Source organism: Rhinoraja longicauda, chromosome 35, assembly GCF_053455715.1.
Source record: "Rhinoraja longicauda isolate Sanriku21f chromosome 35, sRhiLon1.1, whole genome shotgun sequence".
Classification (NCBI taxonomy): Eukaryota; Metazoa; Chordata; class Chondrichthyes; order Rajiformes; family Arhynchobatidae; genus Rhinoraja; species Rhinoraja longicauda.
Window position 1 is genome coordinate 15201545 of NC_135987.1, and position 13813 is coordinate 15215357.

Consider the following 13813-nt stretch of genomic DNA (forward strand, 5'->3'; position numbering starts at 1 on the left):
ATTAAGTTTATTTTCATTGCACATTGAGAGATGGGTAAAGGTTAGCTGACTGAAATAACTCGTACCTTCTTCACAAAATGCCAAGAACCTTTCAACAAACACCAGCATTAATGCCACTTTCAAAGGGCAGCTGAGCACTGGGGTCCACTGGACTCTGCAGTCTCCAGAGCACGTTACTGCAAATTATGAATCTCCCAGCTGCAATTGAAAGTTTAAAGTAGTTTATAATATCGTTCCTCTTCAGTAATCTGTTTGCCTTTCAGCCTGGAATAATTTCAGATTATTGCATTACAAAATAGTTTTCCCTGATGGAAGGTCAATTTCTACAGGACCTTGAGGGGACCTTGAGTAGAATGCAGTAGCAAATATGACTGTATATTTCAGGGTTTTGAATTCAATGTACATTCTTGTATTTAAGATTGTGGATTGATTCTTGATATCAGTGTCTGAAAATACCGTATTACTGGGTGGAAACCAATTGCAAGTATTTCTGGGTCAAATTTGCCACTTTAAAAATTCATCTCGACACTTTCAATCACTCTTGATTGAGTCTGGTGAAGTCCTGTCTGCAATGCTGCTTTGTCTGGGAAATTGTTCCAAGTTCATCACTCATCCGTCGTTGGTCACACCCTGAACTACCATCAGCTCGGGTGTAATGCCGATCTTCCAACCTACCTCCTGGCAGACCTTGGACTTTTTCCTACGTAACTGTAACACTATAATGCTGTAACACTATCTTCTGCACTCTGGTATTTTTCTCATTGCACTACCTGCTGTATTTGTGTTTGTACTAGTATAATGTTATTTAATTTGACTGGATAGCATGCAAACAAAAGCTTTTCATTGTATCTCGGTACACATTACTATAATAAAGCAATGCCTATACCAATATATTTTCATTGTGCTGCTTGGTCTGCAGACACAGGTCCTCTTGAAGCAAGACCCAGTCTAGTGCAGAACCCAACCTAGATAGCCACTCCATTTTTTTAACAATTGCATCCACTAAACCACCTTCATGTTGAGTCTCGGCACCCATGAAACTGGGAGAGGATTTTTGGACTTTCTCAGCCCGCCACTCTCATCAATGTGCAAAGAAAACTCCAATAAGTGATCAGCAGCTCTGGACGTCCAGAAAATGACTGGCACATTGAGCGATAAACTTTTGGTTTGATGATAAAAGCACAAATTAACATTTAGTTCTTGATGTAGAAAGGAGAGAAAGAGAATTAATAGTCTGGTTGGCCTAATGGATTTATTACTAGGCTGAGAAGCTTCTCAGGGAAAGATAGATCAGCCATGATTGAATTGTGGATTGTAGACTGGTTAGGCCAAATGGCCTAATTCTGCTCCTATAACTTATGTACTTATAATCTTTGAAGGGAAACATTATTTGAATTTGAGAAAAATAAGCGATCTTGTGGAAATGTACTCAATTGTTTGAGGAATTCACCAGCTGTTTCCACATGCTGCAGAATCCACCACATCGTCTCAAGGCTCCTATTATTTTAGACTAAGTTGGTAAGAAATGCCTTCAGTTAAAAGAGTTGTGGATCATCGGAATTATCCGCACTAAGGCCGGGACTGCTCGTCATTTTTCGGGGTTGAGATCTTCACATTTTTTGAACAATGGGAAAATCAATGTTTATAATCAGCCTTAATCTACTTATGGAGCAGCAGACCACGTTTGAGGGAAGGTAGGACTTGCTATTTTTGTGCAAAGAGTTGGGCCCACACACATTGAAAATGAGTGGGTTGCAGGCTTTCCATTGGAAACTGAACTGTACTGAAGCATGCTGACAACCACTAATGATCGGTGTGCTTTGAAGTATCCTCCTGTCTCTGATATCAGCATTGTGTTTGCAGCATCAAGCTCTGGGTTCACGGTCTACTCCAGAAATAGAGTCTAGTTTGATCAATTTAGCTTTTAGTTGAAGGATCATTGTTGAGTGTTTTGATCAAAGACCAGCTAAAAATATAACTCAACCCCAGGCACTATTCAGACATTTAAGTTAGGAGCAATGGTGGGCAATTTGTCTCCCTAAGCCCGTTCTGCTATTCAATAAGATTACAACTAATCTGATTGTAAACTCGAACTCCATATTCCTGTCTAGCTCCAATAACCTTTAATCTGCTTATCAAAAATGTATCTATGCCTGCATTAAAACATATCCAAAGGCTCTGGGTCTGGGTTAACAAAGACTCCTGATCCTCTGAAAGAAAATGTTTTTGCCTCATCTCTGTCTTAAATGGGAAAAGCTTTATTTTGAAACAATGGCTGCAGTTTATTTAACTACACAATAAAACACTCTCGACTCTTGGCAAGTAGCTTGAACAGATATCTTTCCTGAGCACTTTCGGTGCAACTGAGTAGCAGCAAAACTGGAATGATTCCCCAACAATAATTGAAGGCTGTGTTTCACACGACCTGCAGATGGTGGCATCTGATGTGATGTGATGTGGAGTGATGTGATGTGCATCGCTTCCGGGTTAGTGATGAAGTTTTGCAATGGTCCTCAGCCAGCTGTGTGCTCGCCCTGCGCTGTAATGCAGAGCCCCTACTCTTTGCAATGATCTCCCCAGAGCGCTACAGTTGCATTGTCTCCGCTTGCCTGCGGGGCGGGGGCGGGGGGCTGCAGGTGGTGGAGGAGACCACCGGGACCACCCCGGCGGCCGAGTCCCAATGGGACGGAGCCTGGGGCTGCAGCGGCTTGCTCCTCCACCCCAGGCGCCGCTTGGTCCTTTGCCATGGCCAGATACTCTTCCCCTTCCTCCGGCGGCCGAAGCGAGACCTTGGCCGCCGGCCCTTCCTCCTGCCTGGGGCGTTCCTCAGCGACCTCCAGATCCAGGTCCAGTTCCCTGGCACCAGCTACTCAACCCAGCCCGAACTCGCCATGTCCTTGGCTTCCAACCACGCTGGGGCACTGGATTCCGAGCCAGAACCCCCTAATCTGGATTCCAGACCAAGACTGTCCTCATTGACCCCTGGCCAGGCCAAGGCCAAGAGTTCCAGCCGGGCTGAGATGCTTGTGGTCTTCCCGTGCCAAGCATTTGGAGATATCTTCAGAACCTTGTTTAGCAAATCAGACAAGTGGTACTTCTACAGTGAAGACCATGACCAGGAGGTCCATGGGGAGCCTCTGGACCTGATCTGGTTCGCCCTGCTGTGGTGCCCTGGTTGGGTGGACGGAGGCAGCGCCTGTGGGGAGGAAGTCGTGAGGTACGTGAGGAGCGAGTGTTTGAGGAAGGGCCAGCCCCTCTTCAGTTGTGCATCGCCCTTCGCCTCTTTCTGCTCCGAGATCTTCATGAACACGCACAGTCGGGGGATTGTGAGTAACCTGGCAGGCGAGAGGAACGCCCTGATTTTAACTGATGCCCGCTGCTTGCCAGGCACTGAGGGGGGCGGTGTGTACATCCGATCCAAGGACCTGTACTACCTGGCGGGGTTGGTTGTGGCGCCTCTATGCTGGAAGGCCAACGAGTGGGTCGGCCTGACCCTGGTGTGTTCCATCACCTGCATCTTGGATACCTTGAGGAGGATGTTGAATGGATTCGAGATATTTGGCTCCCCCACCCTGACCGTCCCAGGGAGTCACGGGTTAACCCGGCTGCTCGGCACGGCCGCTCTACTGGAGTCCGGCAGAGTTTGGGGGTCAGGAGTGATTGTCAGCCCGAGGCTCATCATCACCTGTAGACACGTCATAGACCGGGCGCTATCTGTCAGAGTGAAAATACAGTCGGACCCGAACAGGTAAGAGTCGTCCAAGGTACCAGAGGTGCTCCGAGTCTCAGGTAATTGTACAAAAATGTCAAAATTCTCAGCAAGCCAGTCGTCACCCATGGAGAAGAAAGTTTATCTGTCATATGAACCGATTAAATTCTTGTTTGCTGCAACAATACAAGCACTTTGGATGCACCAATAAAAAAATATATACAATAAATTATTGGTATCACAAAATGCTGGAGTAACTCAGTAGGTCAGGCAGCATCTAGGAGAGAGGGAATGGGTGACGTTTCGGGTTGAGACCCTTCTTCAGACTGAAGAAGGGTCTCGACCCGAAACGTCACCCATTCCCTCTCTCCTAGATGCTGCCTGTCCCGCTGAGTTACTCCAGCATTTTGTGATACCTTCGATTTGTACCAGCATCTGCAGTTATGTTCCTACAATAAATTATTAGACATTCTAAGTAAACAAATGAATGAATGAATGAATAAGTTTATTGGCCAAGTATGCACACGTACAAGGAATGTGCCTTGGTGCTCCGCTCGCAAGTAACAACACGACATACAGTAAACAATTACGAATAAAGCATAAAACATTCAAACATTAAGAATACAACATTACAGTTTAAACATGTGAGTGAAATAAACCAGAGCAAAAAGAGACTACAGACCTTTGGTTATTGAGTAGAGCTACTACTCACAATAACACAAAACTAAAGTATACAAAGCAACTATAGCAGTGCAATTTGCTCAGTAGTTCGGTGCTGACGTGGGCTGGGGTTAGGGTTGTGCAGGGTGGTTCAAGAACCTGATGGTTGATGAGGGTCACCTTCACCTCCTTGACCACCTGTTCTTGAACTGTGATGTAATGGTTCTCAGGCTCCTGTAGGTTCTTCCTGATGGTGAGAAGAAAGAGTGGCCGGGTTGATGTGGGTCTTCGATGATATCAGCTGCTTTCTTGACGCAATACTTCCTGTAGATCCCTTCGAAGGTGGGGAGGTTGCTACTCATGATGGATGGGCAATGTCCACCACTCTGGCACTCCACCAATGTGCCACCCGGGCGGCACGGTGGCGCAGGGGTAGAGTTGCTGCCTTACAGCGAATGCAGCGCCGGAGACTCAGGTTCGATCCTGACTACGGGCGCCATCTGTACGGAGTTTGTACGTTCTCCCCGTGACCTGTGTGGGTTTTCTCCGAGATCTTCGGTTTCCTCCCACACTCCAAAGACATACAGCTTTGTAGGTTAATTGACTGGGTAAATGTAAAAATTGTCCCTAGTGTTGTAGGATAGTGTTAATGTGCGGGGATCACTGGGCGGCGCGGACTCGGTGGGCCGAAGGGCCTGTTTCCGCGCTGTATCTCTATAAATCAAAAAAAATCTAAATCTAAAACTCTCTGCAGAGCTCTTCGATCTTGAACTTTCGAGTTTCTGAACCAGGCCGTAAGCTCTCCACTGTACACCTGTGGCAGTCCAATAAGAATATTCAGTGATGTGCTGAATCTCCTCAAACCTTTGGGCAAGTAGAGGCATTGGTGAGCTTTCTTTGCTTTTGCATCATTGGGCTGGACCCAAGACAGACCATCAGAACAAAGAGTTACTGCTTCGGGTCATAAAGTCACTCTCCATTATAGTATAGCCTGATCTACTGAAGTTCTGAGGGGAATCTGTATTGTCAGAAATGTCTGTCCTTTGGGTTAGACATTAATCCAGACCCCTGTCATGTTATCTGTGGATTCAGGTCAATGTCAACAATCCCTTGGTTCTGTTGAAAGTTCTCCTGGTGCTCTGGTCTACGTTGTATCCTCATTCATATGAGCAACAGATTATCTCTTGTTCACTTCATTCCTGATTGTTCAATTGCTTTCCTATTCAATAGTGACAATAGTTTAAACTAATTAATGGTAGACAAAGCAACAAGGAACTTTCCTAGGATCACAGTAGGTGTTGTAAATATTGCCATGTGTAAACATATTATTGGGTTACTGTTTGTGATACTGCTGATAGAAAATTATATTTGAAAATGTTTCTATGAGAAGACTTGGCCATCTATAAACTACAGAACATATGGGAAAGCTTAAGGTCGGTGGAGGAGGTGGTGCTGGAATAGAGAGTGGCAAGGCAGCAGAGATAAACCATAAATAGGTTCAGCCATGATCCCCTTGAATGCGGAAGAGGCTTTTGTTCCTGTGTCGCCGAATCTTGCTCCTTCTTAAATTTTGTCGTGCTCAAAAGGATGTGAAAATCAAAATTACTGCAGTGGCAGATTAGAAAATATCAAACAGTGGAGCACAGGAATAGTCCTTTTGTCCCACAATGTATATCTCTAACATGATGAAACTAATCTCTTCTGTCTACATGTGATCCATATCCCTCCATTACCAGTCTAAAGAAGGGTCTCAACCCAAAACATCACCCTTTCCTTCTCTCCAGAGGTGCTGCCTGTCCCGCTGAGTTACTCCAGCATTTTGTGTTCACCTTCGATTTAAACCAGCATCTGCAGTTCTTTCCTACACATTTTGTCCCTCCATTACCTGTACGTTAATGCGCCCATCTAAAAATCTCTTAAAGGCCACTATTATGTCGGCTTCCACCACCACCTCTGGCAGCTATCTCCCTTCTTAAACAAAGGGGACCATTGGCTACTCTGTGGGACCTCGCCTGTCGCTAGAGGGGTTACAAAGATCTTCGTCAAGAGCCCAACAATCTCCTCTCTCAATAATTTGGGATAGATCCCTTCAGGCCCTGGATTGAAAGTCGCCACAGGATGGTTGTGGATTAGGAGGGGAGGAAGGTTTTGGTTGAGCTAAATATTTTAGAGCTTTTGGAGATTTTTGGCTATCATTTCACTAATGTAAGCAAGCGAAGCACATTTTCTGGGTCGTACGTCTCCATCATGAATGGCAGGACCCTGAGGACTGTTGTAGAACAGCAGAAGCTCGGGGTGCAAATGTCAAGTTCCCTGAACGTGGTGACGCAGGTTGACAAGATGGTGAAGAAAGTGTATGATGCATTTGCCTTTGTTTGCCAGGGCATTGAGTACAAGAGTCGGGACATCATGTTACAACTTAGTGAGACCACAATTGGAATATTATGTGTAGTGCTGATCATTGTACGACAGGAAGGATGTGATTAAGTTAAGAGTGGGTGCAGAAAAGCTTCACAAGGATATTGCCAGGAATGGAGGGCTTAAGTCATAAGGAGAGAATGGATTAGCTGGGACTATTTTCGCTGGAGTGGAGGAGGCATGAAGAGATCCTCATGGAGGTTTATCCATCATGAGGGGCAGAGTAAAGTGGATGCTTAATGTCTTCTTCCTACGGTAAGGGAATCTAAAACTAGCGAGTATAGGTTTAGGGAGAGAGGGGAAAGACTTTAAAAGAACCAGAGGCAAGTTTTTCACACAGAGTTGATGAATATAGGCTTGTATAGACTGGAATTTAGAAAGATGAGAGGGGATCTTATCGAAACATATAAGATTATTAAGGGGTTGGACACGTTAGAGGCAGGAAACATGTTCCCAATGTTGGGGGAGTCCAGAACCAGGGGCCACAGTTTAAGAATAAGGGGTAGGCCATTTAGAACGGAGATGAGGAAAAACTATTTCAGTCAGAAGTTGTAAATCTGTGGAATTCTCTACCTCAGAAGGCAGTGGAGGCCAATTCTCTGAATGCATTCAAGAGAGAGCTAGATAGAGCTCTTAAGGATAGCGGAGTCAGGGGGTATGGGGAGAAGGCAGGAACGGGGTACTGATTGAGAATGATCAGCCATGATCACATTGAATGGCGGTGCTGGCTCGAAGGGCCGAATGGCTTACTCCTGCACCTATTGTCTATTGAGTACATCAGGCAACTAAATTATCTTACCACAACTGGAGAGTAGTCCTGAACTACCATCTACCTCATTGGTGACACTTGGATTATCTTTGATCGGACTTTACTGGCTTTACCTTGCACCAAACATCATTCCCTTATCAATAGACAATAGGTGCAGGAGTAGGCCACTCGGCCCTTCGAGCCAGCACCACCATTCAATGTGATCATGGCTGATCATTCTCAATCAGTACCCCGTTCCTGTCTTCTCCCCATACCCCCTGACTCTATCTAGCTCTTATCGTGTATCTGTACACTGTGAATGTAATCATGTACTGTCCTTCCACTGACTGGTTGGCACGCAACAAAAGCTTTTCACTGTACATTGTACACGTGACAATGAACTAATGCCGAGGAAAGAACTGCAGATGCTGGTTTAAATCGAAGGTAGACACAAAATGCTAGAGTAACTCAGCGGGACAGCCAGCATCTCTGGAGAGAAGGAATGGGTGATGTTTCGGGTCGCCCATTCCTTCTCTCCAGAGATGCTGCCTGACCCGCTGAGTTACTCCAGTATTTTGTGTCTACCTGACAATAAACTAAACTGAGTAAAGGGAATAAGCTGCCAGAGGAAGTGGTAAAGCCAGGCATAATCACACTGTTTAAAAGAGATTTGGAAAGGGACATAAGAGAGGAAAGCTTTTGAAGGATACAGGCCAAATGCAGACAATGGGACTAGCTCAGATGGAAATCATGGTCAGCATGGACTGTACAACTAATTGGAACAGGTTGAAAATAGCTGATGAACCTTTCCCTTCTGCTTACCCATAGCTGCCTTGAATTAAAGGGAAGAGTGATGTTTGCCACAAAGGAAAATTCACCCTATGATGTGGCAGTGGTGGAACTGGAAGAAGATCTCTCATCCATTGAAATACCAACCATTGCTTCTGATTTTAAGACAGGTAAGAACGGAGGTAGGGTTAACTTAAGGAAAGCAATTTAACGTATAAAATTCAGAGCAGAAATTGCATCTGGACTAAATCGTCTCACTGTGAATATGATGGGATAGGGACTTTATTTTAGAATAACTCAGCGGAACAGGCAGCAATTCTGGATAGAAGGAATGGGTGATGTTTCGGATTGAGACCCTTCTTCAGACTGAGAAACTCTCCGAAACGTCACCCGTTCCTTCAATCCAGAGTTGCTGCCTGTTCCGCTGAGTTACTCCAGCATCTTGTGTCTATCTTCAGTGTAAACCAGCACCTTCCGACCCTTTATTTTAGAAATTCACCCACCCTTCAACTGCATTTTGTATAGAATTGTTACAGCTTAGAAGGAGGCCATTTAGCCCATCCAATCTGTGCTGTAATGGCTTGTGGTAGCACAATCCCTTCAGTCACATTCCCATAGTCATTCCCCATCTACTGGCAGTGTAAGAAAATAACTGCAGATGCTGGTACAAATCGAAGGTATTTATTTCACAAAATGCTGGAGTAACTCAGCAGGTCAGGCAGCATCTCAGGAGAGAAGGAATGGGTGACGTTTCAGGTCATCCGAAACGTCACCCATTCCTTCTCCCCATCTACTGTTGTTCGTCCTTCGAGTTCACCCCATCTACTGGCAAGTTATTTACCACCCAAGCAGCCCCCTTTAATAAGTCCTGATTAATTTTATTTCTATCACTGTTACAGACAGTGCCTAACATTAACAAAATATTCTTAATGTAGCAAACTCAATTTACAAAAGATTTGGATTTTTTTTATTTACCTTCCTGCAATTCTTTTGAGCTATGCTTTCATTACAAATTTTCTTTTAAAATCTCCCATTCTTCCCTTTTAGGTTGTGGGATTTAAGGGTAGAACAGTAGAGGATGTGACTCTCAGGGTCTCTGTCTAACTGGCGCGCTGATCAAAACTGCTACATGTTGACTGAATTACTCTTAACTTTCTCCAGGTTGTGAATAATATCACGTTCCACAACACTCACACACTTTGCCAAGGGTTGTGTAAGCAACCATCCCCCTCTGAATTACTGCACTGATGGGGGAGATATACATTGCAATGTAACTAAAAGGGAACAAAGACATCGAGCAAGGCTTGATAAAAACTTATCTCCCACTTACAGTGTGAGGAGCCGTTTACACAGGAGGCCGTTTATCGTTTGTTAAAGTTTACATTTATTAACAGAACAGAGAGCACTTTTTAAACAAAGCAAGGGACTGATGCATGGGAAAAAAATGTTTCTGTGGTTCTGGCAGTGCTAATGCTCGACTTGACAATTTGTATTTTTCAGGGAGAGGGACGTCATTTTGGGAGAAATTAAAAGCTTTTAAAATGTTTGCACACGTTATATCGACCAGGCCTGGTCATTGCACCATTTGAGTCCAAAAATTTTTTTCGAATAGAGAATATTACTGCAATGTCAGCACAAAAAACTGAGCTTCAGTGTCTGCTGTCAATGTCAAATTAAGGTATCAACAATCAGGAATCAAGTCAAAAACAGCAGTAGTTGAGATAGACACAAGAAGCTGGAGTAACTCAGCGGGACAGGAGAGAAGGAATGGGTGACGTTTCGGGTCGAGACCTTTCTTCAGACTGAGCAGTCACTCATTCTCTCCAGAGATGCTGCCTGTCCCGCTGAGTTACTCCAGCCTTTTGTGTCTATTTTCGGTTTAAACCAGCAGCTGCAGTTCCTTGCGACACAGCAGTTGTTGAGAGTCCAAATTAAAATGTAGAAGCATAAAATCTGATTTGAATTTAAGTCCCAGGAGCAAAATTAGTTCATAAGTTCTAGGACCAGAATTAGGCCATTCGGCCCTTCGAGTCTATCATATCATCATATCATATCATATATCTACAGCCGGAAACAGGCCTTTTCGGCCCTCCAAGTCCGTGCCGCCCAGTGATCCCCGTACATTAACACTATCCTACACCCACTAGGGACAATTTTTACATTTACCCAGCCAATTAACCTACATACCTGTACGTCTTTGGAGTGTGGGAGGAAACAGAAGATCTCGGAGAAAACCCACGCAGGTCACGGGGAGAACGTACAAACTCCTTACAGTGCAGCACCCGTAGTCAGGATCGAACCTGTGTCTCCGGCGCTGCATTCGCTGTAAAGCAGCAACTCTACCGCTGCGCTACCGTGCCGCCCACTCCACCATTCCATCGTGGCTGATCTATCTTTCCCTCTCAACCCCATTCTCCTGTCTTCACCCCATAACCCCTGAATGCCTTTTATAGTTCCAGTCGTAGAACATAGTGTAACATTGCCATTATATTCTTTATTGTGTAGAACAATGAGAGCGCTCATAGAAGCAGACAACATTCTTCAATGGGTCCACAAGCTACAGACAGTGAACATTCTCTCCTTGGCTGGGAAGTCAGGGGCATGGCTTTGAAATAAGGAATAGATTGTTTAGGACTGAGGTAGAGAGAAGGTTTGGCACGCAGACAGTGGTCAATCCTTGTTTTCGAGATAGAGTTTAGAGATACAGCGTGGAAACAGGCCCTTCGGCCCACTGAGTCCACGCCAACCAGCGATCCCCGCACACTCACTTAAACTATCCTACACACTAGGGACAATTTGCAATTATACAAAGCCAATTGACCTACAAACCGCAACATTTTTGGAGTGTGGGAGGAAACCGGAGCACCCGGAGAAAACCCACACAGGTCATGGGGAAAGCGTACAAACTCCATACAGACAGCACCTGTAGTCAGGATCGAACCCAGGTCTCTGGCGCTGTAAGGCAGCAACTCTACCGCTGCGCCACTGTGCTGTGGAGCCTCAGAAATTTGTTCGATAATACTTTAAGTGAAACTGCGTCCTGTTGTCTACAGGAGAGGACGTCTACGTCATCGGCTACGGGGTTTTTGGCCGTACGTGTGGGCCCTCGGTGACAGCTGGGATCTTGTCCGCTGTGATCACGATGGAGGAGCGACCGGTCATGCTCCAGACCACCTGTGCGGTTCATGCTGGGGCCAGTGGTGGACCTGTCTTCAGCAACAGCAGTGGAGAGTTACTGGGTAGGTTGCCTGTCTTTGGAGCTTATAGAGGACATCTTCCATAAGAGCTGTGGGTGGAGTGGGGAGTTGACTGTACATTGGAGATCAGGTCGGTGGTTTCTCCAAAGATAGACACCAAGTGCCGGAGCAGTGGGTCAGCCAGCATCTCTGAAGAAAATGGTTTGTTGATGTTTCGGGTTGGGACCCTTCTTCAGACTGATTGTAGGAAAAACAGGACAAATCGGAGCCAGCGATAAATGACCTGAAGCAGGGAGGTTCCCTGATAGGCTAATTATTGGCTGCCTGTGGTCATCGGTTGCCAGCCCCCGATTTGTCCAATTTTTTCCTTGCTTCCAGTTCCCCTTCCTACAATCAGTCTGAATAAGGGACCCAACCCGAAACGTCACCTGTCTATTTCCTCCACAGTTGCTGCCTGACCCGCGAAGTTACTCCAGCACGTAGTGGATATCTTTGATATAGTCCAGCATCTGAGATTCCTTTTAATTACATTGGTAGTTCTCCATGCTTTCTTGGTCAGCATGTTTCCTCAGTCAAGACACTCAATAATGGTGATTGCTGCCTGTGGGAGCCTACTGTGCACACATTGGTACAGCTAATCGAGCTGCTACCTCAGAACTCCAGCAACCTTCAGTGCTTCTATATGTGGAGTTTGCAAGCTATAGTCCTTGGACCTTTGTTCCTAAGGATGGGTTGGTAGGTTAATCGGCCACTCTTAGTTGCCCTTCATGAGTGGGGGGACTGTTAGAGTCTGGAGGGCCAGAGGGAAAAGTGGGGAGAAGAAAATAGGATCAGAGTAGCTGAGTGCTTGATGGTCAGCACATACTCGGCGGGCCAAAGGGCCTTTTTGCCACATGTACCACATTACAAGAAGTGGTTCCTTGGCTGTGAAGCCACCCTCAACGCCCACACAAAGGGTGGTGGGTGCATGGAACAAGCTGCCAGAGGAGGTGGTTGAGGCAGTGACTATCCCAACAATGAAGAAACAGACAGGAACGTGGATAGGACAGGTTTGGAGGGATATGGACCAAATGCTGGCAGGTGGGAATAGTGTAGCTGGGACATGTTGGCCGGTATGGGCAAGTTGGCCAAAGGGCCTGTTTTCACACTGTAACACTATGACTATCCTGAATCACGTCATTGTTTTATAGAATACTTGGTATCAGGTTGCCCTTCCAGACCCCAGAATTGGCATACAATCATTTGCTTTGCCTCCACAATGGGAGATTCTGTTAGGAGATTTAGTGATCCTCCTTAACCAATGTATCAATGCCAAACTTGTCCAAAACACAATGTGCTGGAGTAACAGTAGGCCAGGCAGCATCTGTGGAGGTCTTGGAGAGATGACATTTCAGGTTGGGATCCTCTTTATCCAACTTTAGAGTGTTCCTCTTTTCCTCTCTTCCCCTCCCCCTTCCCAGATCTCCCACTGTGTCTTCCTGTCTCCACCTATATCCTTCCTTTGTCCCGCCCCCCTGACATCAGTCTGAAGAAGGGTCTCGACCCGAAACGTCGCCCATTCCTTCTCTCCTGAGATGCTGCCTGACCTGCTGAGTTACTCCAGCATTTTGTGAATAAACACCTTCGATTTGTACCAGCATCTGCAGTTATTTTCTTACACACTTTTAGGCTTCACTGAGTTTGTCAATGGTGTCCAACCTGTGGTGCTTTCTCCTGCAGGGATTGTTTCCAGCAATGCTCGGAATAACAACGGGGGAGCCACCTACCCACACCTGAACTTCAGCCTTCCCATCACGGTGCTGTGGCCCGTTTTGTCCGCCTACAACCAAACCAGGGACGTTGCAGTCTTCGAGGGGCTGAACAGAGGCAGCAAACATCTGCGTGCACTTTGGAGACTCCAAGGCAGCACCTCAGTCCCTCAGAGGAGCAAACTGTAACTCTGTAACTGTAACAGAATGTTGGAGTAACTCAGCGGGACAGGCAGCATCTCTGGAAAGAAGCAATGGGTGACGTTTCAGGTCGAGACCCTTCTTCAGATTCCTTCTCTCCAGAGATGCTGCCTGTCTCGCTGAGTTACTCCAGTATTTTGTGTCCGTATTCCATTTAAGCCAGCATCGGCAGTTCTTTCCTACACACTGTCGAGTTTGCTTCCTCATGTCAGAAACGGAGGGGAGATTGATCCAGGAGAGTTGAAATGGCACGGGTTTGGTTTTGACTCCATTTGCTGGTATCTGGAATATACTGCAGTCAGTGGTTCCAGATTATCTTAAATCTAAGAAACAGAGGAATAAC

At 45.9% G+C, this 13813-nt stretch overlaps 1 protein-coding gene across 1 annotated transcript; it reads left to right on the top strand.

The window, feature by feature from the left end:
* The first annotated feature begins 2551 nt into the window (after positions 1-2551).
* On the top strand, positions 2552-13531 carry tysnd1 (trypsin like peroxisomal matrix peptidase 1). The gene is made up of 4 exons (XM_078428365.1): positions 2552-3748; positions 8364-8494; positions 11378-11563; positions 13241-13531. The coding sequence occupies exons 1-4, from the start codon at positions 2568-2570 to the stop codon at positions 13456-13458; spliced, it is 1716 nt and encodes a 571-aa protein (XP_078284491.1). The 5' UTR covers positions 2552-2567; the 3' UTR covers positions 13459-13531.
* Positions 13532-13813: the final 282 nt, after the last annotated feature.

Bases quoted from the DNA above. Each gene is read 5' to 3' on its own strand.
- tysnd1 (XM_078428365.1), top strand. From the start codon at position 2,568: ATGATCTCCCCAGAGCGCTACAGTTGCATTGTCTCCGCTTGCCTGCGG. The intron at 3,749-8,363 runs GTAAGAGTCGTC...GCTTACCCATAG, and splicing joins ATACAGTCGGACCCGAACAG to CTGCCTTGAATTAAAGGGAA. The intron at 8,495-11,377 runs GTAAGAACGGAG...TGTTGTCTACAG, and splicing joins TGCTTCTGATTTTAAGACAG to GAGAGGACGTCTACGTCATC.